The sequence below is a fragment of the Larus michahellis genome, chromosome 1, assembly GCF_964199755.1.
Source record: "Larus michahellis chromosome 1, bLarMic1.1, whole genome shotgun sequence".
Taxonomy (NCBI): domain Eukaryota; kingdom Metazoa; phylum Chordata; class Aves; order Charadriiformes; family Laridae; genus Larus; species Larus michahellis.
The window spans coordinates 93,702,863-93,730,284 of NC_133896.1; the positions used below are offsets into that span (position 1 = coordinate 93,702,863).

A 27,422-nucleotide genomic window follows, 5' to 3' on the forward strand; every position below is an offset into this window, starting at 1 on the left:
TTGTTGTTTGAAGTTCCTTGAGAATCCCACAGAGACTGCTAGGATCAGTAGAGCATAGCAACAGCAATTCCCATTGCTGTAGAAGCTATAGCAGCTGCATCTAAAGCGGGCTAAAAAGAAATCTAGGAGAAGACAAATTGACTGTCATACCAAAATGAACTTTCATTTATCTCTGTACTCTAATAGCAACTTATGAATAATATACTCTATTTCAGGCCAATTTAGCATAGTCAGTTTCAGTACTGCTGCTGGATCATTTGAAATGATCACCTGAAGGCGTGATGTTAAACATTAATTCACAACACAGAGGTACATGCTTCATTTTCTTTGGAAACAGCTTGTCTTTTGAGACCTGTTAACTTGTGACCAATAGAAAGACCAACACTTTGTGAATCTTTTAGGAAGACAGGGAAGCAACATTACCATTATGTGACTTAACACTGGTCACAGCAAAACTTCTTCTACAGCATTACATGAATACTAAACATAAATTCTGTCTTGCTACGTCTTTGCGTTGCCCAGCACAACATAGTCTGATCCAAACTCAGCCCTTTTGGTGCTACCAATAAATAAACAAGCAAATAATTGGGGCAATTTCCCTGATGGTAGCCAAAGTGTCCTTTCACTACATCCACAGTACTGTTTAGAAGGACCGGTCAAACACAAGTATGTGTGGAACAAATTCTCTCTTTCTGTTACCTAACACAATCACAGCAGAATGAAATCGTGCAGCTCTGTTAAAAAGTATTTTTACAGGATACTGTGTAAGACTCAGCGATTAAATTTTATACTTTTCTCAGTTTGCTTCAAAAAATTTCATTCTGAATTGTATTTTCAGATGTTATACTAAATCTGTTACATCTTGACTTGAATTTTATTGCCTGACTTCAACAATTAAAAATGGTCACAGCAAGACTGGCTTAAATGAGTGGTGTTCCTTGTGTGGTCCCAGGCTGTTTCACTGATTACTGTTCAACCTTGTGTACAAATGCAAAGTTATTAGTCCACAACTAGGTTTTCTACATAATATGTTCTGTGAACCTTTGAGAGCCAAGTGGAGAAGTCTTAGTTAAAATGAATAAATAATTCCTTTTAAGGCACCCTCTGTCTTCAAAGCACAGCTCCCATTAATTCAGTGCTCAATTGTGCAAACCAGGCTCTGTGTGCCTAAGCCGAGATGCATTTATGTTACGAGATCTCAAAAAAAAATTAAATTCCCTGGTAATCTTGATGCTCTCGTTTGATTCAATTACTAGAACTGGTAGAAAATTTTCTGTGAATGAGGTGGGGGTCCGCTAGCAAAACTGGAGAAGAGATACTAAAGGGAACGGTGCTTTGAAAAACATTCTTCTCCCTGCTTCCTCTCACCCTTTAAAATCCATTTCCATAGAAGATATAATAAAGAGTTTCATATAAGATTAGAGACATAACTGATTTTCTACTGCATGTTCCATTCCTGTGGCAGGGGACATGCAGGTTTAACTTAATTCTACATGAACCTGTATTAATGCAGGCTCTGTACTTGAATTTTTCTCAAAGGAGGGATTTATAAAGGTATAGGATGCCTAGCCAGTAACAGCACTGCTCCAACAAAAGCCAGGTTGCTGAGATGGAAAGAAGAAGTGGGCTCAGGAGTCAATATTCTGCAAGGTTATTTTCGTACATCTACACTACCCATGAAATTTCCAATACCCTCACTCATAGAAGATATCAGTGAAGTTTCCAGGGACACAGCTCCAGCTTTCTCATCTTGCATACCTCCCAAAAGAAGAAAGTATGACTACTAGACTTGCACCTTCCCAGAAGCGCACAAATTCAAGGGGATTTTCCTCTTTGTAATTGAACAGAATATATTCAATCTACTTCATATAGGTAAATATTAAGAGGATAACTACCAAAACAAACCTTGTCGCATAACTACAGATTTAGTTGACTGTTGTGAGAAGTTCTGGACCAGATATAAAATAAGGCCTATGAAAATGAAACTGTTCAGAACAAGAGCACTCAAAAATGGAGAAAACAAAGTTTTAGTCATGTTACATGAAGCACAGACTGATTCTTCAGGAGGATATTTTTCTTTGTAAACTGCCTTTGGGTTCATTAGTTTTATAGTTACCTTGGGACCAATGGTAGCAAAAGAATCAGGAAAGATTAGATTGGTATTTTATACAGTGTTGTCCCCTACTTTAAACACAGAATTTATTTAGCTACAAAAAGGTTGTAAAAAATGTTTATTAATTCGTATCCTGTAACTTTTAAACCGTCCTGTAAGTCTTTCTACTTTTTTTCCTTACTTTATATGTATTTTCAGCAAATTGGAATACAGTTGAACCATGACAAACCAAGAAATATATGCAGAGAAACATTTTGAAATACATCATGTTTAAATATTCTCCCATTTTTTTTAAATCAGAGTTTTCGAATTTTCATTAAATTTATATTCAATTTATTTATATTCTGTGTAGACTTCTAACTTAAAATTCCTACTCTATAAAAAATACATAAAGTGCTGGCACTGATGCATCTTTATAATTAATGAAGAGAAACAGGCACTTTTAGAGTGCTTCAACTTCTCCTCCAGGAAAAGATGAATTCTGCCCTAAAATCACTGATTTCCCACCATTCATTTGGAAGAGCCTAAACAATATCTCATATATAGATAGCTACAGTGAAGATTTGGCTAGCTGCATTGCAGCAATGAATTTTTTTTTGCTAGCACATTCACAAGTTGCTCATTACCACTTTGTAGTCTAACTTTACATACTGAGAAGTGTCCACTTTTCACGCTGAAAAACAAAAAACAATTCTGCTTTATATTAACCAATATATGCCAAAACCACATGCCAAAAACTGAATCAAAATTTTTTCTTTGGACACCTTAAGGAGCTAATGGTAATTCCTCAACAGCACATGCGTTTCCAGTCCGTCTAGTAAAGAAAAACGAAGTAGAAGATAACATAAACAGTAACCTTACCTGAGTGCTTGTAGATGATGATTCACACCACAATATTACAAATACATAGAAATGGTGTAAATTCTGAATGAGAAAGGATACATTCGTATGGCTCCTGTTCTTGTTCCAATTGCCAGAATTTTCTGAACTGGGTCAAAAGCTAAGGCAGTGGGTAGATAAGGAAAACCATGGCGCACCGTCTGAAACAGAACAAATGAGCAAAGTGATTGAGTTGTAACCACTGATAACAGCATGTATGTTTTATGTTATGCCTATAGGAAGAGAATCTATATTTTGCTATATGTTGTAGTATTTGCAATACATTTCAAGAAAAGTATTTTAAAAGATACAGTATTTTGAATACAGACATGAATTTCACTCATGTCAATTTCTAGATATGCTCTTTAGTCAGCAATATTTTAAATGGTTTTGTTGTAACAAAGCAGATTGTAAAGGATATGCCAATATACAACTGGTATATATTGCTTATATGGTATACTGAAAGATAACCTCAATATGCAAGGCAGCTGAACTGTAACTTGCAAAAAAGACACATAATATGCTTTTAAAACACTGTCACAAATAACCTCAGCCTCCACAGAACAGCCTCAGCAGAAAGAAATGGAACGTGTCCAAGGGAATAGATCCAATAAACCAATAAACTGAATTGAGTCTACAAGGTAAAAATCCTTAATATCAATTTAAAAAACAAAGATGCCAGAGAAGATGTTCTCAAAATGAGCAACTGAACCACTCACCCTTTCTTAATCTTTATTTATAATACTATGCTTTTAATTCTAATTTTTGCAGAGATACCTTGGGGAATAAATGAACTGAGCATGACGCAACACATCCTTAAGTTTGAAGACTGCCTCAAATAATATTCTAAGTTATCTTAACTTGGAGGTTATGACCAATATGACCTTCCTTATTCTTATGAGGGAGAGCACTAACGTAAGAAAAAAAAATGAAAATAACTAGACCAAACTATACAAATATACACAGAAATGAACTGTAATTCATTTTATGTGTGCGCCTGCTTACCTAAAATTGGGTAATAAATAGTATCTTTTTTTTAGCATAATAATAAAAATGTTTTAGAATATTTAATATAATATAATATTGAACTCTAGGATTGACTCTTTTTTTGGTGTATGGTTGGGATCAGAGAGGAAGTACTTTGAACTGAATGGAATTTAACTTTTTAAGATTTTTTTTCTTCCTTGAAATTATCTTGTTCATGTACTGTGTCTGCTGAAGCATTCAGCAGGCCCTACGGAACAACTTCAACCAAAGGGATTCCTTAATTGCAGACCTGTTGAGTAAAAGGCAGCTGATGACTTCTACAGCTGTATCACTCCAACTCTTCCATTACAGCTGGAAACACTTGAACTGATATTCACAAGTAGTTTGGGAACAACCAAATGTATGTTTTTCAGCAAATAACCACTTCCTTAAAAGAAATCTTACTCATTTCATATCTTAATTATTGCTGATAAGGGATGTCTTTTAAAAGAATGTCTAGTTATTAGTTTCTAGACTGCAAAAATCCAGAAACACATGCTACTTCAGTAAGCTGTAGAAAAGTAACTCACATTTTATGTTAATGTAGACATTTATCAAAGATCTCCACAACACTGTTTCTGGTTTGGTTTGCTTTGGGTTTGGGTTTTGGGTTTTTTTGTGTGTGTGTTTTTTTCTTTTTTTTAACCTTCTCATCTTCTTGAGTGGTATGATTACTCAAATACAATTTTTTTTATTCTGACATCTAAGCTGGAACTAGACTTACATACTATAAAAATGGTTTTACCTCTCATGGCACAAAAACATCAGGAATTATTAATTGTAGTGTTTTCCGGTGTATTGAATGTTTGGCCTAACTGCATTACAGATTTTCTATTATATTTGAGATTTCTGTATTCTTGTGAATAAATGCTCTTCCTTATCTGAAAAAAAACATATTTCGCAAACGATCTTCTTTTTTATTATTAATTTTTAGAAATCCTCTCTAGAATGAAGTTTGAATTTCTAGGGATTGCAGTCACAGCAAGTTTTTCTGATGCTTAGCTACAACTCTAGCTTGCAGTACTATTTTTTAGATCTAAGAATGCAAAGATCAATATTTTTAAAGACTTATTTGCATTCTTGCCTATGTATTTAGCATCTGCTTTGTATTTTCAGTATTTCTGCAATCTACAGTCAGACTTTCCATTTGGAATTTTTAATTGTGTCCTGTTATTGAGACATAACTATGTTTTGGAAGCACAGTGATGTATATCTTTTCAGGGTCATAGTTCAGAAAAATTCTTGAACTCTGGGATTGACTCAAAAGTGTTACTTCTATTTTGCAGCCATTTTTAAAATTTGAGTATTTACACTGATTCCAATTACTAATTCCAATTGATAAATTCATGTGAATGCAAAATTCTGACATTTGTAGAATAAATAAATAAATATATGTATTGTTGAAGTCTTTTGAACATCGACGTCAACGACAATTTTCAACTAAAATATTTATATTTATTAGGACTCTAAATAAAGGACAAAACCAGTTTGGAAAGAGAGCCAAGCTATATTGTACACAGTTAAGGCATAAAAAGATGTCTTTATGATTGAGATTTTAGCATAAATTAGAGAAGCCTCAGAAGCGATTCTGAAGATCAAGCCTATTCAACGGAAGAACAGGGACAAGCTGTAACACTTCATACCCCCAGACTCTTCTCCTCAGACTTAGTCCAACAACCCTTCTATTTCCAAGGACTCTGAGAAAAATCGACATGAAAAGCTAGCACTTGAAGTAGATTTTTCAATTACACATTGAAAAAGCTAGTGTAAGCATACGTGTAAGAACGAGTGATGATTCTAGAACTGTGCCTGGGCTTCCTTACAGCCTTTATTAATACAGATAAAGAGGGGAAGGCCACAAAATTAATTTGATCCTAGGGTGACAAAAAAAAGTATGTTCCTACTTAATCTGAGTTATGTCTTGTAGGAACAATATAAACCAAAACTATCAATGGTGAGCAGAAAACGCAGAACAAAGTAGATCTTTTTTCCAAAATTAAGCTACCTCAATAGCAGGCAGAAGCAGAAAAAAGTATCCTAAAACATCAGCATGGGTTCAAAAAAAAAAAAAAAAGAAAAAAAGAGAAAAAGCAGACAGCAGATGGAGCCAGGACTACTCTTCTGCACACTACCCAGCTTTCTTTTATGTCTCTGTTTTTGGCATGCAGTCTCTAGAGGTAGTCTGTGCTCCCCAGGACATACAGTTTATGTGCAATATGTGAAATAATTTATTTAAAATGGAACGATTACAAATGCAGCTACAATTTCAGCATAAATCTTTGTTCAGCTTTGTTATTCTCTTTTAAATTCTCTTTTAAATAATTTTAAGCAACTATTCTTACTGTGAGTTGCATGTATATATCATTACAGCAATCTTTACACAACCAATTTACCTGAATGAATATAGGAAATTGATTATTTGGGCTTGCTAGTGTTCTACCAATGAACATTTGGTAATGTTCAACAATCTCAACAACAATCTCTTTCTGTCTAAGATACCATGATATATTTCATTAGCTGAAAAAAGAAAATCAGACTAGTAATAATATGCAATATCCAGTATAATTGTTCATGTGGAGTATAATGCAATTTTTCAGTAAAAGATTTTTTTCTTAACTTCTATTGTACAGTAGTTTATATTAGACTGCAAAGACACAATTTTTTCAAAGTGATTTTTACGTTTTCTAAATAGCTACAGAAAATATGGGATAAACTCAATTTTAAACGATATCAATTAAGCAATAGGGTTAATAGTCAAAACTGTTCCTGCTAATTTGCATAAACTTAAAATTTGTAACTTTTCTACTAACATTTTACAGATACCGTTTTCTGTAACATCTGATAGCAAAACCAATTTACTTAGGTAAATAATTTTTTGAGAAGATGCCTATTTGTTAAAATTGAACTATGTAGTCAAAGCCTGTGACTCAGCATGTAGAATCTACTTCCAAATTGCAACCAACATGCCACATGCAAAAATCTCATTGAAGCAAGTAATTGATTGGTTTACAGAATAGAGGATGAAGTGTTGACTGAAACTTATATAGCTTCTTACTCAGCTAGGTAGGAAATTAAAAAATGTAAACGATTACAGCTTTCACCAAGGTTGTAGTGGTGAAAATGGGTGCTTATGAAGATGAGCTGCCATGCATTATATCGCTATAAGACCATGACATCCCTCATTTATAGGCTTCTGCACCTGGAATCTCTGATTGGTAAAACTGCTCCCTGCTCATGAAAGATGGAAAGAGGACAATATATCAGTAGCGTTCCAACTTAAGAAAATGATACAGAAGGGATATGGTTTTTATTAGTTAAATTTTAATTTTTCAAAGGGGTATTTTTTGTAAAAATCCCAGCTTAGCTAAACCTTTCCAAAATTTCAAACCCAATTTCATGTAGCTCTTAATCTACATTAGGAGCCAGAGCTTCTGAGCATGGTCACAGGATATTCTACAACCTACCTTTTTTGGGGGATATGAATATATGTAAGTTTTCCAAAAGCCTTCCAATAACATTCCACGACAATATTATTAAAGAAACAAAGTTGTCATGGGACTGAAGAAAAGGTTTTTTTGTGGACTGGAAGCTGATAACAGAAAAGAAAGTATAGGGTTTAATGTACTTTTATCGTGAAGAAAACTCAAAAGTAGGGTACTCCATGGATGAGTGCTTGGACCCATTTTAATCATCATCTTTAATGATCTATAAAAGGTAGCAAACACTGAAATCTCCAAGTTCATAGTCAATAGTAAGCTCCTTTGGATAGTGAAATTCAGTACCAATGGTGACCAACTCCTGAAAGACCTCATTAGCCTGAATAAATGGGCAAGGTAGTGATAAATGAGCTTCAGTGTGAATAGATGTAAGATAAGGCATCTAGAGGAAAACCAAAAATCTTAACTAGGCTTACACAATGCTGTATCTGGAACTAGCATTTACAATTCAGGAGTGATTTTGTGGGCATGGTTGGCGTTCCTCTGAAGTCTTTGGTTTAATGTGCAGCAGCAACCCAAAAAGCCAAGTAACATGTCCAATCATCAGGAGTATTAAGAATAAGACAGAGGGCATCATTTTGCTGCTACATAAAACATCTGTGAGCCCATTACTTGAGTACTGTATGCAGCTTTGGTCTCCACATCTGAAGAAGTAGTCGGAGCTGACAGAGGGAAAGCAACTAATGCTCAAGGTGATGGACACAAGCTGTATCAGGAAAGACTAAAAGTGGTGCAACTTCAGTTTGGAGAGAAGGCGGCTGTGGAGGGATGTGACTGAAATTTATATATTCAAGAGAGTGGGTAAGCTAAATGTGGAACTGTTATTTGGCAAAACCACAGAGCCATTCAAAACAAATGAAAGATCAGTTTAAAACAGCAAAAAAGAAAATAGTTATTTACACAACAGGTAATGAACTTCTGAAACTTGCCACCATACGAGATTGTGAAGGCTGACAGCCTCTGCAGATTCAAAAAGGCATTAGACAAGTTCATGGATATTATCGATAAAGGGATTCTAAAAGGACTGGCTAAGGATACACTCTGACATCTCCAATCCCGTGATGGTGGATGATGGGAGATTAGAAAGGGAATGGACTGCAGAAAGTGGTCTAACTTATTACTCTCCCTAAATGACATATTCTATTGCCACTGTCAGAGACTGACTGCTGGGCGATATGGACCATTGGTTTGTCTCAGCAGGGTATTTCTTATGAGGTTATTATCTTCACCAGCAGCAGTGCATCTGAGAGAGGGAGAAAAAGGAGAGTGGTATTGGTGGAGAAAAACACAGTACAGAAAAAACATGGAAAATGTGGGTACACAAGGGAAAAAGAAAAGTGGTACTGAAATAGGGAATACGGGGCCAGGAAGAAAAGATATGCACAGGGAACAATCACATTAGTAAAAAAGTTTCTTAATATTTACATACATAGCTTTTGGCATAGAAGAGTAGTACTTTCAGCAATAGGCAAATTTGTATTGTCTTTTACTTTTTAAATTACAAAACTTATTTTGTTATAAAAGGTCACTTAATAAGCTATGGTAGAATTTTGAGAAAATATCTGTCCTGTACATAAAATGAACTTCAGACCCAACCTAAATTTTAACAGTTTAGTTTCACAAATATTATACACTGATAGTTACATTTATATGAAAAAATCAGAGATAGAGTATTTGAAATGAACTGATTTGTATATTATCTATTTTTGTGCTATGAACATATGAAAGCCTTTTTCCTTTAGAAACAGCTTAATGTACTTTTAAAAACTAAAACATAAGTTTGCAAAAATTAGTATCAAGTCCATATTTTTAATATGTATTGTTTTCATTCTACTATTTTTAAAAAGCCTGTATGCAGACCATATGACTGTTTTTTTGAAACATGCTAGTTCTACCACACATTACATAATTTTTCAGTTTCCTGTTACTGCTTGGCCCTGAAAAAGAAAGTACATCCAAAGGCACCTTCCAGACAACTAGTTTTAAAAATAAATAAGTAAAATTAAGACGAAATCTTGCAGTCCTCACTAAAGTCCTTCTTTTCATGACAAAGATCTCTGCGGAAACTTTTCTACTGCCATTTTCAGTTCTGCAAACTGGATGTTAAAGACTATCATGATCTGAAAGATCCCTTCCAATAGACAGTTCTATGATTCTATGTTCAAGTAAGGATGGTCCTCCTATTCGCATATGATTCATATTGATACAAATACAAAGTTAAGTGAACCATAGGGGAAAAATAAGGCCTTCGGAAGGTCCAAAAGCATTCTCCTAATGCTTGTTCTTTGAAATATACTGTAGTGTGTAAAAAATACCAAATTAATATAATTCAGACAGAAAAAATCCACAGATAAATAAAATGACATTGATCCTCAAACTGCATTATTCCCAGTTCACATGCAGGTGAGGTTGGAAGGGAACTCTACACTGTCTTGTCCAACCTCTCCTGCTCAAAGCAGAGTGGTTGGATTTTAATCTTACTTGTTTGATCTATTTAAATCAGTGTTGTTGCTGTGGCCAAGCAACCACTTGACAACTACACGGTCTTGACACATCTACTACAGCACTGAGTTACAGCGTAATAAGTTAATAAAATAAGTTACAGGGTAATACACATGAATATAATCATCCCAAGGTAGGTATTATCCTCTTTGGAGAAACCCTAAGTTGAAGAGAAGACATTGTATGCAAAATGATTCCACCTCTTCCCTTCCCATTCTGTCTAAAAGAACTCTATCAAGTTAAAAAAAAATATATATACAAAAAGGGAGGAAAATGGAGAACACAATGAAGGAATTGGATCTGTTGTTCAGTAAATATGCTGTAACAGACTTCCCACTTTTGCCATTTAAACTAGCAAGAAGAAATAGGGCATCAACCTGTAGAAAAATGCCACAGACTTTAATAAAACTATACTTAGCCTTTGCTTTAATGTAAAATAATTTAAAAATGCCCCAACCCAAAACCACTGATTTCAAACCTCAGTTTGTCCTACCTACTTAAGCAAGACTACTGTCCAAATGGGGAATCATCACAGTCAAAGTAATTCAAATAGTAGTTCATATTGATTTTGTTGTTGTTGTTGCATCATTTAACCATATTACTCTAGACCTTGAAATAATTTGGTTCAGAATATCATCTGTCTGATGGAGATCTGTTTTATGGGTATTTACAAGAATTGTAAAATCATTCAACATATCTTTGTCTTCAATTGTCTGTCAATTCAAAATATTTTTGTCTTCACTATGACTGCAGATGCAGAGAATAACATGATTTCTTAACTTTAATGAGAAATAATAAAAAAAATCTGTTTTTATTAAAGTTACACCAGACAAACATAGCAATAACTCTAACTAATTTTGCATGTCTTGCCATTTTTGGATTTTCTGGAACTTTGCTACTTTAGGCTGATTATGTCCTGTTCTGTTATGCCTGATTGTGGTTACTGTTCTGAAGTAGATGCTCTGTTTCCCGCTTTCAGAATATTTTAATTTCAAAAAATCAGTCATATTGGGGAATCAAAAAAATTTGCAAGAAAATTCCATGCTACTACAATAAAAAAAATTTTGCAATACGACAAAGTTCTTGAAGGTTGTTTGTTTGTGGCTTTTTTTTTAAAGCTATAGAAACACAGTGTTAAAACCCTACTTTGATATAATCTGTATTATTGGTGTATTCCTGTGGAAAACTTTTATTTTGCAACATAAATTGACATTCCTGTATACAAATGCTACTACCAGATTTCATGACTAGCATTTGCAACATTGTTTACTATTTATTACTAATTCATAATTAATCTTCTCCTACCTTCTTTCTGTATGCACATTGTACCCAATTTGAGGACTTTTTTTCTGATATTGAATCCAGAAGTTAATCTGGAGATATTGGCCAGCATCTCATCTCATATATGCCGAAGATACATTCCAAAGGAAATGGAAATATTTTGTGGCAGCTTTTTGCCCTTTAACAGCAGTGAAATCCAGCAGATATTGCATATTACTATCCCCAGCTGCATTGCCCATAATGCTACCAAGGCCATAGCTCACAGACACAAATGAAGACACTATATCCAAAGATCATAAGAATTAGATCTCTGTTTACATAACCACATGCCAGTTTTCCTGCCTTGGCCTCATTCAGTGAACATTTAAAAATATATGTAGAGACAAATGATGAATAAACTAGGGTTCTTTGGACCCACTACAATTAAATTTTTCCACAGCTACAATGGCATGTATCTGTAATACAACTGATGCTGGACAGGTGTAGCTGAAAGCACATATCCATCCTTAAGGGATACAATAGATGGAATGGGATGAACGAAGCTGAGATGAACATTCATGATTTATTTAGTATGACTTTTTGTGACGTCCCATGGATAAGGCAGAGATTTTCTCACAGGAACCATTGCAAAGTGCACACACAGAATAGCATCCATCTTTCCCAGTGTTGTTTACTGTTCAGACTAAATGTGACGGAGGACAGGAACAAAATATAAGCAGACATTTCAAGAGAATAAAAAGATGTCGGAAAGACTGGATTGCTGCACATACAGACATTAACTGAATATTAGCTGAATAAGGGACCTGACTTCTGAGTGTTTGACCTCACAGCATTCTTATATAGCAGATTTTTTAATGGCATATAAGCAATTATTTTTAACTGATTGGATTCAAATTCTGCAAAAAGACATGCTACCGTATTACACCTGTATCTGCACATTTACCACTGGATTCAGTAAGGCTGCTTTTGAGTGCATGCATTTATCAACTCAAAGCTTTAAATATTAAGGGTCATTTTTCTTTCAGTACTGTATACAACTTAACTTCAAAGGAACCATAAAAAGTGTACCTCATCAGACTTTGACCCTAGCTACAGGCAACAGATTGTCTCTAGTATTTTTTGCTATTCATAGTCTTTGCTGGTGATCTGTTAGGAATGGACACAGCACTGCACAAAGATAACATCTTATTACATTTGAGTGTATTTACCAGCCATCTGTACCTAACGATATTGCTTTCTCTCCTCTCCACAGATGCACATTACTTATACTTCTAATCACACAGTCCTCTAATCTTCCCCTATAATGATTCTAACATACATTGTGACAAATTAATATAACTCTATAGGCTGCTTTTATAAACACTTTGTCTTGGAATAGACAATAAACACGTACATTAGTTCACTTCTCTACTGCTTCCTTTTCTCTGTTTATAAAGTGAATGTACTAATACTAACTTTTCACAGTATTTCCACACAGACCTTAAAAAGAGATTTGGGCATATACTATACACCGGGTAGTATCAGATGTCTCAGAATAACAGTCAGATATGAATGGAAATTCATCTAAATTAATCAAGTGAGAATGGCATCTGTCTTAGATTTAGTCCACCTCTGCTGAGGACAGCTACACATTTTACGCAGTATATGTATTTCTACTTGGAAAAAAAATAATCTTCCCCTACTTCATATTTTTATCTGTGATGAACCTCTGAGTAATTTCTCAGTAATTTCTTTAAGAAATGAAGTATAAGTCTTTTTCTTTCAGAAATAAGTAGAAAAAAAAAGCTGCTTATACAACCGATGTTTTACACAACAGGTCTATGATCAGAACACCCCCTGCGATATGGACCAACCAGGCTGAATTTCCTATATCACAGAATCATAGAATCACAGAATTGCCTAGGTTGGAAGGGACGTTTCAGATCATCGAGTCCAACCATCAACCTAACACTGTCAAAAACCATCACTAAACCAAATCTCTAAGCACTATGTCTACCTGTCTTTTAAATACTTCCAGGGATGGTGACTCAACCACTTCCCTGGACAGCCTGTTCCAATACTTAATAACCCTTTCAGTGTAAACATTTTTCCTAACATCCAGTCTAAACCTCCCCTTGTGCAACTTGAGGCCATTTCCTCTTGTCCTGTCGCCTGTTACTTGGGAGAAGAAATCGACCCCCACCTCGCTACAGCCTCCTTTCAGGTAGTGTAGAAAGCAATAAGGTCTCCCCTCAGCCTCCTTTTTTCCAGGCTAAACAACGCCAGTTCCCTCAGCCGCTCCTCATAAGACTTGTGCTCTAGACCCCTCACCAGCTTTATTGCCCTTCTCTGGACATGCTCCAGCACCTCAATGTCTTTCCTGTAGTGAGGGCCCCAAAACTGGACACAGTACTCGAGGTGGGGCCTCACTAGTGCCGAGTACAGGAGGATGATCACTTCCCTAGTCCTACTCACCACACTGTTCCTGATACAGGCCAGGATGCTGTTGGCCTTCTTGGCCATCTGGACACACTGCTGGCTCATATTCAGCCAGCAGTCGACCAAGATCCCCAGAAGAGATTAAAAATCGCTTTTCCCACTACAATAGTAAGAAAATTTCTCCTTAACTAACTGGCGACCCACAGGGGATGTAGAGTATATCCAGTGTGTCCAGCTCCCACTAGCAGGCAATAACAGTTAAGAGGATAAAAATGATAGAACCCAAAATAAAGGAGAGACAACAAGAGGAAACTTGGGGATGGGAATTAACTTTGTGAGAAAAGCCCTGTGTCCCAGGTATAAATTCAGTACAGTTCTCACAGGATGAGAGACAGCATCACCACACCAGATTGTAGAGGTCAGGCCTGTGCTATGTAAATGTGAAGACACTGTGTTACTCGGTATGTTCCATGTTTTTTTCACCATTTCCAGGAATATCTAGGGATGTCCCAGTCTCATCATCAGCTCAGGGAAGTAAGGCTGGAGTTCTGTTATGATGGTCTGATCTCTGCACAAGTGCCTGTGAAAAAGTGACCCCCGTACAGAAAGAATATTAAGCTATCCTTAATACACACTTTCAGTGAGGAGGGATGTTGTCTCTTTCTTGTGAGGAAAAAGTATATCCTGAATTTCAATTCTTTATCCACGGACACCATGTGACTGAAATTAATAAATCCTTGGATTAAAAAACAAAACCAAATCCAAAACCTCCCACTTGGAATGACATACAAAATTACAGTAAATAGTTTAACTTTTAGGTTGCCCTGTGCAGAGTCAGGAGTTGAACTCGGTGATCCTCGTGGGTCCCTTCCAACTCAGGATATTCTATGATTCTTATATTGCTAAAAATGCAAGGTCAACCATAAAAAGCAGAAAAATACAAACATGCATGAACTAAGATAATCTGTGGAACATGAATTTGTTCCCCTTTTGTAGGGATTAATTAAATTATCTTTTTCTGCCATAGAACTTTTGCCTCACTCCATGCACGGTACAGTCTGGTCTGTCCTACAGACAAGACAAAAATAAGCAATTAAAGAGCTGATGTCTGCCAAACTTGTCTATTTGGTACCAAATAGGAAGGTACAAGGTACAATTCAGATAGAAAATTGCAGAAAGGAAATTCTATCAATGGTCTTATCACTTAGTTTTATAAACGATCAAGCCAAGGGCCATGAACTAAGCTTTTCACACGTGGTTGCTAATCTTGTTTCCATTTTGTGATGGGCCAATTTGAGATAATGGCGGTTAATGATATTCATACATCTTAGGTACAATTCAAAGGTCCAATGTGGAGCCAGAATTCCATCTGTAGTCATTTGAGACAGGAAGGAAATTCAGAGCCGTTCTGACTATGTAAGGTGGACATACAAATTGACAGTATGAATAACTAGCCTAAAGACTACTCTGTAGGTGTGCACAATACTTGCAACAGAATGTGAAAAAAATGGGAGGCATAATGGGAAGATATAAGTAAGTGGTACAAAAATGTTAAATACACTTAAAAAATCAGATTCAAAGCAGGTCAAGCTAGAAACTCAAAACAGCGGACGCTAAACAATCTGGCATTTGGGATTTTCTGTGCCTCGGTTCCTCATCTGTACAGCAGGAATAATAATATCTCCACCTCACAGAAACATTACGAAGATCAAGTCATTAATGTTTATGAAGTTTTCAAAACTACAGTGGTGAGCACTCCTGTTGCGAAAGTCCATGGGGAACTTAATATTCAGGTATGCTCTGAGTTCTAAGTATGCAAAGAAATATTGGAGTGCTTTCTATTGAGCAAACACTATTCGTTTTACTAAATTAGACCTATAGAATAAAAATGGGATCTCATAATTAAAGGTTGTATGCGCAAGCAAACTTAAGAAATTTGGAACTTTGTTTTGCACCCTTAAAAGTCTTAAAATGGTTTTGAAGCTATAATGGCATATGTTGGCCATGAAGGGTCTGCATTAATGCATTTAGGATTAATATTTGATTAACAATATAGTGATGCAAAAAAGAGGTATTTGCAAAAAACAAAACAAGTGAGTCCAGTTGTACTACTACAGGTAGCTCAAAATCCCCAAAGTTCTTTAAAAAAGAAGCTTTTAATGTGCTATGCTCTTTACCACTGATTAATCCTATTTCTAATGAATACAAACATTTTAAAAATACATTATGTTCATCACACATTTCATAAAATTATCATCATCTAATTACAGAAGTGTCATTTATGACACGGTAGTTTTAAACAGAATAGGGTTTTGAACGTTAGTTCCAAACTCTGATATATAGGAAAAAACCTTCCCAACATTATCTTATTTACCATTTAAGTATCGCATGAAATCTGAGCACTTACAAATACGTGTTAATATTTATTTTAAAATCGGGTTTCTCTGAAATCTAGCACTTCACACACTATTTCCACCCACCCCCCTCCGCAAATGACCTTACTAAGGAAACAACACAGCTTAACCAAACAGCTCAAGCTAACTAAAACAATATGGATAGCTTGTAACAAAAAATATTTTTTTTATTCTTCATAAGCAAAAATAGAACTATTTGCTACTGCAGAATCATTCTTAAACTGCCGTTCCAAAATTCATCTTCTATTATCCTTGAACTGTAGCATCATGTTGCATTTGCAGTTAGAGTACCTACTTGACTGCCATCAGAGGAACTAAATGTTCATCTTCATAGGTTGACAAAATAAAATTTTACCATGTATAAACCCTGGGAATTAAAATTCATGACCACCTCATAGGAAATCCAGATAATGAAGGTATTCAAATTGGCTACTGATAGGATGTATCTTGGGGATCTGTTTTTGTCTGATAAGTAGGGTTAGAAAGGCACAACTGTAATCGGCCATGGGCTTCCATACCAGTTTCAACAAAAACCTAAAACTATTGTGGCCTCCATGGGTTTTGTATAAAAACTGGGTAATGTGCATACAGAAACTATGACTATACTATCAATATGAATAATACAGCAAGATTCAAAGGGACATTTACTAGATAGCAAGACTACCCAGTAATAACACTGAAGACTGGAGAGAATACACATCTCATGCTTCGGGGTTTAAAAGCAGTCCATAACTACCCGCATTTGGGGAATAATTCTGCGAGAAGATGAATTTGGTGGTTCTTGAACCTTTTCTAGGGTATCAAGTTGCTGCCTACAGCTAAAGAAAAATTCCAGACTAGATTAATCGTACGTCTAGGAAAGTGCAACTGTTACTATGCTCTTAAGTGAGGTCTTTGATTTCAGACATTTTCTGCATAAAGTTATTAACATCATGCTCTACAAATTCAACCCTATGATTGCTCTTCAAGGAAAGCTCAAGTAGTTCTCTGTCGGAGGCTTCTTTTCATGAAGAATATGCACTCTACGTTCAAAAAATTTACATCTTCATTCTTACTCAGTTTTTCCCAACTGCATCATCCCCTAACAATCAATGTTCTGCAAACGTAATAAAATCACTGTTTTCTCCTTTTATGTTCTTTCTGCTACAAGTTCTAATTAAATGATTTACAACATCCTAACTGTGATCATCTCACTTCCTATATTAATAGGACATCTCTCCCAAGTGCTGTATTTTAGTTTCTATATGCTATGGACAAATATAGTTGAGCCTAAAAAATCCTTGTCAGAAAAAAAACATACATACAGAGGGAAAATATAAAGGAGCAAAATCAAGGAAACTAGGTCTATCCCTATTAAAATTAATATAAACTTCACTAACATATTCTACTAGATCCTGACTAGTTTTTGGCACGGTGTTGTTATCTATCTCACACATTCAACTCGATTAATGTGAACTGTAATTGATATTTTCATGATTTCCGCTCGGATACCCAAATCCCAGGAGCAGCCCTAGATGTAACATAAACTATACCTCAATTTCCTGTTGTCACAAAATACAGTTCTGACAAAATTTCACATTACATGAATACTTTGAAAATGGTGCCACTGATTCATTAGTACAGCTACCAACATATAAATTTATCATGCTTTAAAAAGGCCGTAGCTATTTCATATGTAATAGTTTCAAGAGCATTTCATTTTTAGTCTTTCAATACAGGAGATTACATTAATGATTTAAATATAAATGCCAAAAGTAACTCATTACGAACATCTCAGTGTAAAATGAAACATTCAATTTACTTCTATTAAGTTCTAATCTATACCTCAAAAAGACACTGTGGTAATAAGCATCCTAAAAATGTCACAAAATGGAGAGACAACTTTCAGGTATGTTACTAATGAAATCAGGTGTGTTACCAATAAAAACTATGTTCTGGTAGAGGACTGGATCTGTGTTTCTAGTCAAGCAGACCTTCCACAAACTTCAGAAAGGCAATTTATTTAAATAAAACCTGCAGGGTAAGGGCCTTTAATTCTTAAGTATGAGTCAGCTGTTATGCTTCATATCTAAATGAAGATTTTATAATCAGCAAAGAAAGGAAAATCACTTTGGGGGTGCTACTTAAGACTGTGAGCCCACCTGCCTTGAACCTGCAGATCATAACAAAACAAAACTGCCATTAGCTTTACTCAGTTCTGCGTGCAGCAGGATCACAGACCATGGATCCTTAAATATGCAGCCTATAGAACTTATGTAACTTAACATGAAAATAGACAGTTGAAATACCTGAAGTTCTACACAACAAAAGCTTGGGGAACATAAAGCTTGGATGTTATGTGTCTTGCTGTATTTTTAATTGAATTCAAATTGATTGAGGTACAAATTATGGCTCGGATCCTGCACCCTGAAGCACGCAGGATGAAAGCTGCGCCTGCGTGAAGTCCCACTGCCTTCGGTACACTTGCATAGTACATAACGCAGGGTTGGAGCCTGGGGGATTTTGTTGGTTCACTCAAACATGCTTGTAACGTTACTAAACTGTAACATAGCTGATTAAGTAGAGCTTGTTGAATAAACACTGCAGTGTTTTATGAGCACATAATAACCGAGTATTTTGGAGGTTTGCTTTTAGCATACTTTTGTGTCTTGAAAAAAGGAAGCTGGTGTTTTGTATACTATAGGGTAGACTTCTGCAGTACCGTGCATTGATAAGCAAGTGCTGCTGCAAGCAACCAAAAGCCTTCCTATACAACTATTTACTTTGTTGAGAACATTTTACCCTGAGAACTAAGACAGGCAGATATCGCCTACTAAAATCTTCTCAAAATGACATATTTCTATACACCAAGTAGATCTATTTCCAAGTAGATCTATCAGATATATTTCCAAGTAGATCTATCAGAACATAACACCGTCTTCAAGTAATATCAAGCCAAAGAAGGGAAATAACGGAGATTAAGCAGAAAATAAATATCTTTTCATCTTATGTTGACGATTTTTGCAAATACACCATACAAAATAAAAATATTTCATACCAAATACAGATCTTTGGCCCTATCAAATGACTTAAACTTGAAGAACCATGTTAAGTTTTAGCTTTACTTAGAAGTCTCTGAATGTCAGACCTGCTAATGATATGTTAATGCATCTTGGTTATTTGCATTACCTTTTTACTGAAGTGACAAAAATGGGAAATCACTGTACTGAGTTTCACAAAATGCTAAATTACTGTGTACATAAGCAAAAGGAGTCGAATTCAACCCTGGGAAACAGGTATGATTGTAATATACTATTCACTGACACACTATTAAACTACAGAATAATTTGACTCAAAAGGCCTTAACCTGTTTTGGTTCAGGATGGCAAAGGACTGTAAAACCTCCAGAAATTAGAATTATGTAGAACCTACTCCAAAGGTCTCTGACTCTTCAAGTCATGGGGGTTCATGCTTCTTCCCGTGAACTCTATTTAAAGAGATTTGTCACTAGCTGTAGCTGAAAACCAAATAGAATTAGATTCGTGGTATCTGAGATCAGGAAAGCTGTGTGTTTCCCAAGCACAAGATCTGTACACAAACTGTCTTACAGGTTTGTCTTGTTTGTTTATATTTCTTCCTTCTTCCCAAAACACAAAAAGAAATGACAATATGCTGGAGTTGGCCATAACATAAATTTCAAATCAATTGGTATCTGGTTAATAAAAGGAAAGTATACTTAATAGATGAAGTTCATTTACTCTTAATAATGTAAATTGCACTAATTTAAAATTCTGGGTTCAAAGCTTCTAAACAAAACAAATAAGCAAACAAAACTTCTAGAAAAGGCAAGAGAATTAATATCAAAGTTAAAGATAACAGCAGAGGATCATAATATAATCTCTCCTTTAATTTTTGGTCTTCATTACAAAAATATTCCAGGGTTGGTTAGAAGTACCAAATAGTTTGTACTGATTTTACTTGTGCATTTAAGAACACCACTGAAAGCTTTGTTGCAGAAAACAGATACAAAACATAAGACACACAGCGTTATCTTATGCTTTCTACTCAAAGAAAATTCCCACTTAAGGACCTAACCAATACATAAAAACCAATGCCAAACAAATTTGGCAACTTTTGCTATTTATGCTGTCCCACTAAGTTTACTGTCATATAATCATCATCTTCAGTACTAACGCTAAGAAAACACCCAGTATCTACACCCAATCCCTCACAAATAATTGAAGTGCTAGGTTCAGTAGTCACTGCACTGTCCTTTAGTTCTAGACTCTGCCTTTTTCTTAAAAAAAGAGAGGGAAAGGAAGAGAGGATGAGAAGAGTGAGGAAGGGAAGTAGATGTATACAATTTTGAATTTCTAATAACTTGTTAATGTTACCTGTGCTAGCACCAATTGCTTTCCTTTCCTGCCCACAATCCTGTTACTAGTTTGGGGTCGAAGCATGAATTTAGGATTTGGCCCTGAATGCTGAAATCAAGATTTTAATGAATTTACTGACCACCCCAACTCTGCAGCAGGAAGAAAAAAACATCAACGAGATCCCTGTCTTTTCATTCCAAAGTCCTTATACAACCACTGCAGCTCTCAAGTAAAAGGCTTATTGGTATCATATTACTGCCCCCCCCGACACAACATAGCTTTCATTATTTCCATAGTAAAAAAAATATAATATTACAGCCCTTACCTTACAAATTTGAAAATAATCTGAAGTGAGCGTCTCCTGGATCTCATCTCTGGGTGTCCCTGCAGCTCCTGCAGTCCCTCCGGGGTGCACAGAGCCACCACCAGCCCCGCTTCCACCACCACTGCCACCACCACTGCTTCCACCAGGGGATGAGGCAGTTAAACCATCCAAAACTTTGCGAAAATTAAATTTCTTCATTTTGGAAAAATCTTTCGGAAGATTTGGGGGGGGAGAAAGGATGTGTCGTAACACATTCAGCTACATGTAGCGAAAGAAAAAGTCTTTAATGGTCCTCTGAGTGAGGCAGCACTTTAGTCCCTTGTACCAAACAGAATGTCAGTATTAGGTGTAATTGATTGAAAAATACAAAGGCTTCATTTTGTCAGATGTGAAAGCTACCTGGAAAGGTCCTTTTGAAAAAGAAATTAAAAAAAAAATAAATAAAAAATCCACAAGCGGCAGAACTAAGATTTACGTTCAAACAAGGAACAATGGAACAACCGCCATCTGGTTCTCTCACAAAATCCACATTTAGCAGTGGTTAAAACTGAAAAGTAAATAAAAAATTCACGCCGGCATCCAAAACAGCGGGCTCCATCTCTCTACCTTCCCTGCCTACGATTTGCCTTCGGCGCTTGACTATTTTTAACGAAACGACAACAATTCGGCTACGTTCAACTGCCCCTTCCCCTCAAAAAAAAAGCCCCTTTTCAGTCAGGGGCTCAACCTTTGCAGCCCAGGGGGTTCGAGAGGAGCCCGATTCCCGCTCCCCCCGCCGCCTCTCTCCTCACCGCTCCGGCTGCCGGCTACCCGCCCACCCCACCGGCTGCCGCCGGCCCCTGACCCCCCCCCTCCCCGCCTCGGGCTCCCGGACGGATGGGAGCCCCTCACTTTCCTCACTCCCCCCTCAGGACCGAGAGACGGTTAACGAGCGACCCTCCCTCAGCCAGACCCGGTCGTCCCCGGGCCCTCGCTGAGGTGACGGACAACCCCCCCCCTCCAACTTCCTCAGCCCTCCCGCCCGTCCCGGTCACCGAGCCTGTGCCGTCGCCGTACCCCCGGGACCGCTCCGGGGGGACGGGACTCCCTTGGCTCCGGGGGGTTAAGCGGCCGATCGCTCTGAGGCGACGGTTCCTTAACTGTCTCCCCGCCCCGGGGGCGCCTGTGCCTGGCGCGGAGGGGAGCGGGGCAGGGGAGCGGAGGGCGACAGCGGCGACGGCGGCGGCGGCTGCTGCGCTCCCAGCCGGCTGCGGCGGCTCCCGCCCGCCCGCTCGCAGCCGTTCTCCGAGGTACTGAAACCAGCGGCGGCGGCAGCGACTCCAACGGCTCCGCCTCCTCCGCCTGCCTCCTCCGCCTGCCTCCTCCTCCTCCTCCTCCTCCTCCTCCTCCCTCACGCCCTGCCCCGCCCGCCGCACCAACTCCACCGGGGGGAGTGTGGGGGAAGCGGGAAGGAGGCAGGGCGGGGCAAAGGGTGGTGATTGACGGCAGCGGCAGCCTTCCGATTGGTTGTTGAGGGCGGGTTGGGTGGAGGTGAGTGGCGGAGAGGGACGGAGGGTGGGGACTGCTCCTCCAAGGCGGAGCCCTCAGGCTGCCGCTTGCTACAGTAGGGGCGGCATGGCTGAGTGCCGCCGTTGGACCCCGGCAATCTGATTGGGGGGCCGCGGCGACGGGCGCTCGCTCCCACCAATGGGAAAAGGCCGCACCGCTGTGTGAGACGCCTTCCCTCCGCCCCGCCCCCCGGGCTCCGGGGGCGGGGCCAGTTTCGCGGCGGGGGGCGGGGCCGTAGCCCCCGCGCGCTGGCCACGCCCCACTGCGGCGGGGTGCGCGCGCTGCGGCCGCTCTGAGGGGCGAGGGCGCCCCGCGGCGGAGGCCGGGGGGGCAGCCGCGGCCGGGGGCGCGGAGATGAAGGGGACAGGACCCGCTTGGGTTGGTGTGTGAGTGGAGAGAGACGAAGTTTGTTTCTCAGCGTCAGGCCCAACAAACACGAAATGTCCGGGGAGGTGGCAGTGCCGGCGGTGACAGGGTGAGGCCCTGCGGAAGGGCCCTGAGCCTGCGTTTCCGCAGCGGCCTGTGTGGGTCGGTGTCCAGCCCATCTACCGATACCGCCTGGCACCTCACAAATCCCTGAGGGGAATAAAGTAACCCACAGTTGCCTTCCCAGGCCTGTGGTTCTCCGAGGCTTGCCCCGAAGTCGTGGGAGCAGGCGACGTGGGATGGCGTCTCCGGCCTCTGGAGTTAGCAATGTGGCAGGAGAAGCGTTTACATTGTACACCAGGCTCTATAAAAAGGTTATCCAGGTCAGAAACGAATGAGGTAGCTATTAAAGTGACTCATGGCACAGCGCTGTCAACATAGTTGGAAGCTTGGAAATGACTAAAACCGTGTAAAGAACAAACTTGTTCTGTGCGGTGCTAAATATATAGCACCTCTTCTTGTATAATAAAACCATAGAAGCAATGCACATCGGTCACCTCATTTTGCAGCTTCTTCAGGAGCACTTAGTACAGTTCTGATACCAGCTCTAATACCTAAACAGTTTTTTGTAAATCCTACAGTTCTGTGAATCAAGGTAATATGTGTTTATTTCAGCTTCTTACACTGAGCTCCATAAGTTTTTTCCCCCTTCATCTAATCCCTGTGTGTTCACAGGTACTCCCTATTTGAACAATAAAAAGACCGTGAAATTCAAAGAGTAACTGTAGCTTCACTTATGTCCTCATGAAAAATAAAGGATACATTGCTGATGAAACTGGAAAGGTTGATAGGTTTCTGTAGCCAGAAAGAAAGGAACAGAACTTTGTATGGGAAACAAAATTTATGAGGACTATGGCTAAGAGACAAATGAAAAAGAGGATGGAACTGAGTAAGCAAATCTGTAAAGATGTAAGTGCAGAGTTTTGGAGAATAAGGAAAAGTAAAAACTCAACTGAAGCTATTTGAAGAATGACATGTCCTAGTGATATTATGTTCACCATAGGCAGCGCAAGTGAAAAAAAGAAAAAAGGCAAGCTAACAAAACCCAAAAGAAAGATAACAATATGAATTGTGAATAGGAAAGGGAAAGATAAGGTTAAAAATGAAATAACTGGGATGATGAAAATGTCATGGACAGACGTGCAAAAAAGAGAATAGACTGGCAGTCAGGAGGTGTTAGGGAGAAAATCTGGTAATGTAATGGTGACATAGTTCTAGGGAGGACAGAGGTAAGATGGTTAGTTTTAAGTAAAGAAAAGGAAGGACCAAAATTAGAAGAATGTTAAAAAGCATTTGGAAGTGGAATTAGATGCATACATTTTTGGAATATCAGCAATGTTTGTCTTGCAGAGAATCAGTACGAAGAGCTGGATATTGATGATTAGATGAGAGTATCCAAAAGGGCAAGGATCCTCACGCTGCCAACGTCCTGTTAGGAAAACAGACTTGTAGAAAAAAAAACCAAAACAACCACAACAAAACCAGATACTGCCTAACAAAACATTGAGGAGTCCTGCTTAAAACCACCAACGGAGAAAAATGCTGTGGTTCACTACTTGTGATTGTAAGGGATATAGGTCCCTTTTGAAAATTTTGCTCCAAGCTGGACATGAATCCAGAAGCAGAGACAGAGCAATGGACATGAGAGTTGTGGGGTGGTGCAGAGGGAGACAGGACAGTGCAGGACATAGGAAAACTCAATAATAGTGATGACGTGCACAGAAAGGTGTCCCATTGAACGATCTAGCTGGTGAGGAGTTTTGTTGTAACAGAAAAACAAAAACACAAGAAAAAAAAAAAAGAAAAAGGAACAATTTGTTTTTGACACAGACATCCGCTTTTGTTTAGTGGAGGAAAAAACAGTAGATAAATGAGGCATTCAGTTGGTGGTTTGCACTGTGTTTAGATGGTATCGATGTTTTGTAGCACACTTCTGAGGTTGCATAGTTTTGACACCAAGAGTTTTAATAATCGGTTTGTAAAACGATGAAAATGTGGAAAGATTTTAGATGTTAAATTGATATATAACAAATGTAAGAAGACATTCCCCATTGTGGAATATATGTATCTGAATCTGTATTTTAGACAGTAAGGGGAGACAGTGTTTTCTTCTGGATAGTATCTTTTACGTTTATCAGTCATCTTGTTCGGCAAGGTCAAACAGAAACCAAATGTTACAAGGATAACAGTTTGCTTGTGAGATTTTGCTGAGAAAGAGCATCTTTAACAGTCTACACTATCAAAATTAGTATGAATTCTCATTTTGATTTTTGCTTAGGTAAGCTTGTAACTACATGTAGCAATATTAAAAGATTGGTCAGAATCAAACCTAGCAAAGACTAATATTAACTCAGCATTATGTCATCTCAGTCCAATTCAAGAGCTAACCAAGCAAATGGAGAATGAGGAAAGATGTGCTTAGATCAGCTGACCAGAAAGTGATAGTAGTAGAGGTTGTATATGCTTTATATATGACCGATCCTTAACATTCTGGTCAGTTCTTTTGGGGGTATTTTTGCTTACCTCATCTGGCTTTCTTGTTTTATTTTTTTGATCACAAATTCTGCTTCAGCCAATGGGCTAGAATTTCCTGACTTTGTAAAGCTGCAAACATATTTTAATCTCAGGTTTATATTCGTGCTAGTTTAAATAAAGACGTGTAGAAGTGTGCAGTAAGCCATCTTTGCCTTTTAAAGATCATTCTCAGGTGGTTTCTGGTTTCACAGTTTACACTTTTTAAACGATTCATAATACTCCTTTTGATAACACATGAATTAGTAGCCAAAATCAATGACCCTTGAGAGAAATCATTTTACGCGCATCAGCAGCTGACTAGACCACAGTCTTGCAACTACACCCTGCAAGAGAACTTCTGTGCTTGCGCAGAACTGAAGAGAAAAGACGTAATCAAATACCAGAAACTCATTTATGCCAATGCAGGCAAAACTGTGACTTTCCATAGCTGTCTATTCCTCATTAGACTTCGGGACATTTGCCAATATTATCCATGTTTCTGTGTAATTCCAGAACATCAAATGGCAGCAAGCATAGTGTTCCTGCCTGCAGAGCCCCACTAAAAATATCCCCAGTCAGTGCTGAGTATCTGGTTAGAACAGCTTGCTGAACTCTATCAATTAGCCAGATCTTAATCTATTTAATGTGTTTTATTAAGGCTATATAATGCTAATGTTTTAATCAAAATGTCAAGCAGTACTAAATCAAATTCATTAGGAAGGTCCAAGTCTATCACATCCATGTGGTTACCTTGATCAAACAAACCTGTAATCTCATCAAAAAGTGAAGTCAGGCCTGCTTGTCAAGACTTGTTTCCATAAAGCCATGTGGACTTGCTTTCATTATATTCCTACCCTTTAACTCCTTATTGATTGAATCACACATAGTGCGACTGCTTTAATTCACATAACATCACTGTTTTGTCTCGGATTACTGAAGATGCCGGGTCTATTATTACCTGGGTCATTCTGCTTGATTCCTGGAATAACGTGAGTTTTCCTTTGGCCCTTCGAATTTGTAGCTGCACAGAGAGCTGTTGAAAATCAACATTAGAAAGCTGGAAGTCTCCTACTATTTTAGGATCTTTGGATACTCAGGTGCCACAGAGGATGCTGATTGAAAAACAGCAGTGCCATTTTCATCCTTCATAGGTGTCAATGGATAGAAAAATAATTTCTCATCCTCATGTAATATTAATACATTATCCTTTTTTTTTCTTCACAAGTACAGGATAGAAATATTTACCATAAAAATTAGATCTTTTATGCATGCTCGGGGACCAGATTTTTTAATGAAGAAGCTGTGACAAGGTGGGATATGTCTGTACAAAACTGAGAATATAATTTTGTAATAAGAACTCCATTTTCCATAATGGGCCAAGTACAGGTGTAAATTAGCCCATGGATAGAGTTATCTGTTACAGCTTGAGGTGATCAGTTCTCGCTGCTGTTGAAAGGGAAGGTCCTGTATCCACTTGAGCTCTTACACTTTTTGTCCCTTCAGCAACAAATTAATTTGCTAGGAAAGTCAATAGTTTTCCTTTGGTTTAATGAGCTGGATTAGCTCTGTGCAGGGTCAGACAAGCACCAGAGCCAGTGCAAAGACAGGCAGAGCTACAGCCCTGCACAGGGCGATGAGGGTAGTCTCCAGTTTGTTAAGCTTAATTCAGCTCAGGCACACCATGTAACTTCATCGTGATGGTGGCCTGTTGAGTTACATTCTGAATATATGCCCTACCCAGGGCGAGCTGCATTTCTCAGTAAAGAACTATCACAAGCCACCTAAACAGCAGTCGGGGACATAAAATTTTGAATAGTTTTTACAGACTGTCCTGTTGTGGTAGAGAAATGTATTTCTTGTAGAGGGTTCTCCCAAGGCTGCAGTGGGACTCGACTTAGATTTGGTTGCTCTGAAAGCAGGGGTCTTTTTCTAACACACTGTGGAGTACAGGCTGTAACAGAAGCCACAGAAAAATTAGAGCCTCAGTGATTATTATCAGCACAGCAGCTACGTGCTGTATCTTTACTATAGAAAATATGCAAAACTCTAGCATGTTTAATAGAGATAATGTGAGTTCTAGTCATGACAATGTGGGGCCTCGCCTGGGACACAAAACTGGTCTAA

General features: G+C 38.1%; 1 protein-coding gene across 8 annotated transcripts in view; it reads right to left on the minus strand.

Annotated features, from left to right (window-relative positions):
• The window catches only part of STXBP5L (syntaxin binding protein 5L), a 205,921-nt gene extending 183,778 nt beyond the window's left edge, over window positions 1-22,143 (minus strand). For 7 of the 8 annotated variants that reach the window (XM_074593588.1, XM_074593561.1, XM_074593551.1 and 4 more), the window contains exons 1-2: window positions 20,811-21,626; window positions 3,056-3,153 (exon numbers count right to left, since the gene is read on the minus strand). In XM_074593588.1, coding sequence (XP_074449689.1) covers window positions 3,056-3,153; window positions 20,811-21,008 — 296 coding nt within the window. In that variant the 5' untranslated portion in view covers window positions 21,009-21,626. Of the gene's footprint in view, window positions 1-3,055; window positions 3,154-20,810; window positions 21,627-21,866 lie in introns of those variants that run through there. The other variant, XM_074593571.1, reaches the window with a different exon arrangement.
• Between the last annotated feature and the right edge of the window lie 5,279 nt (window positions 22,144-27,422).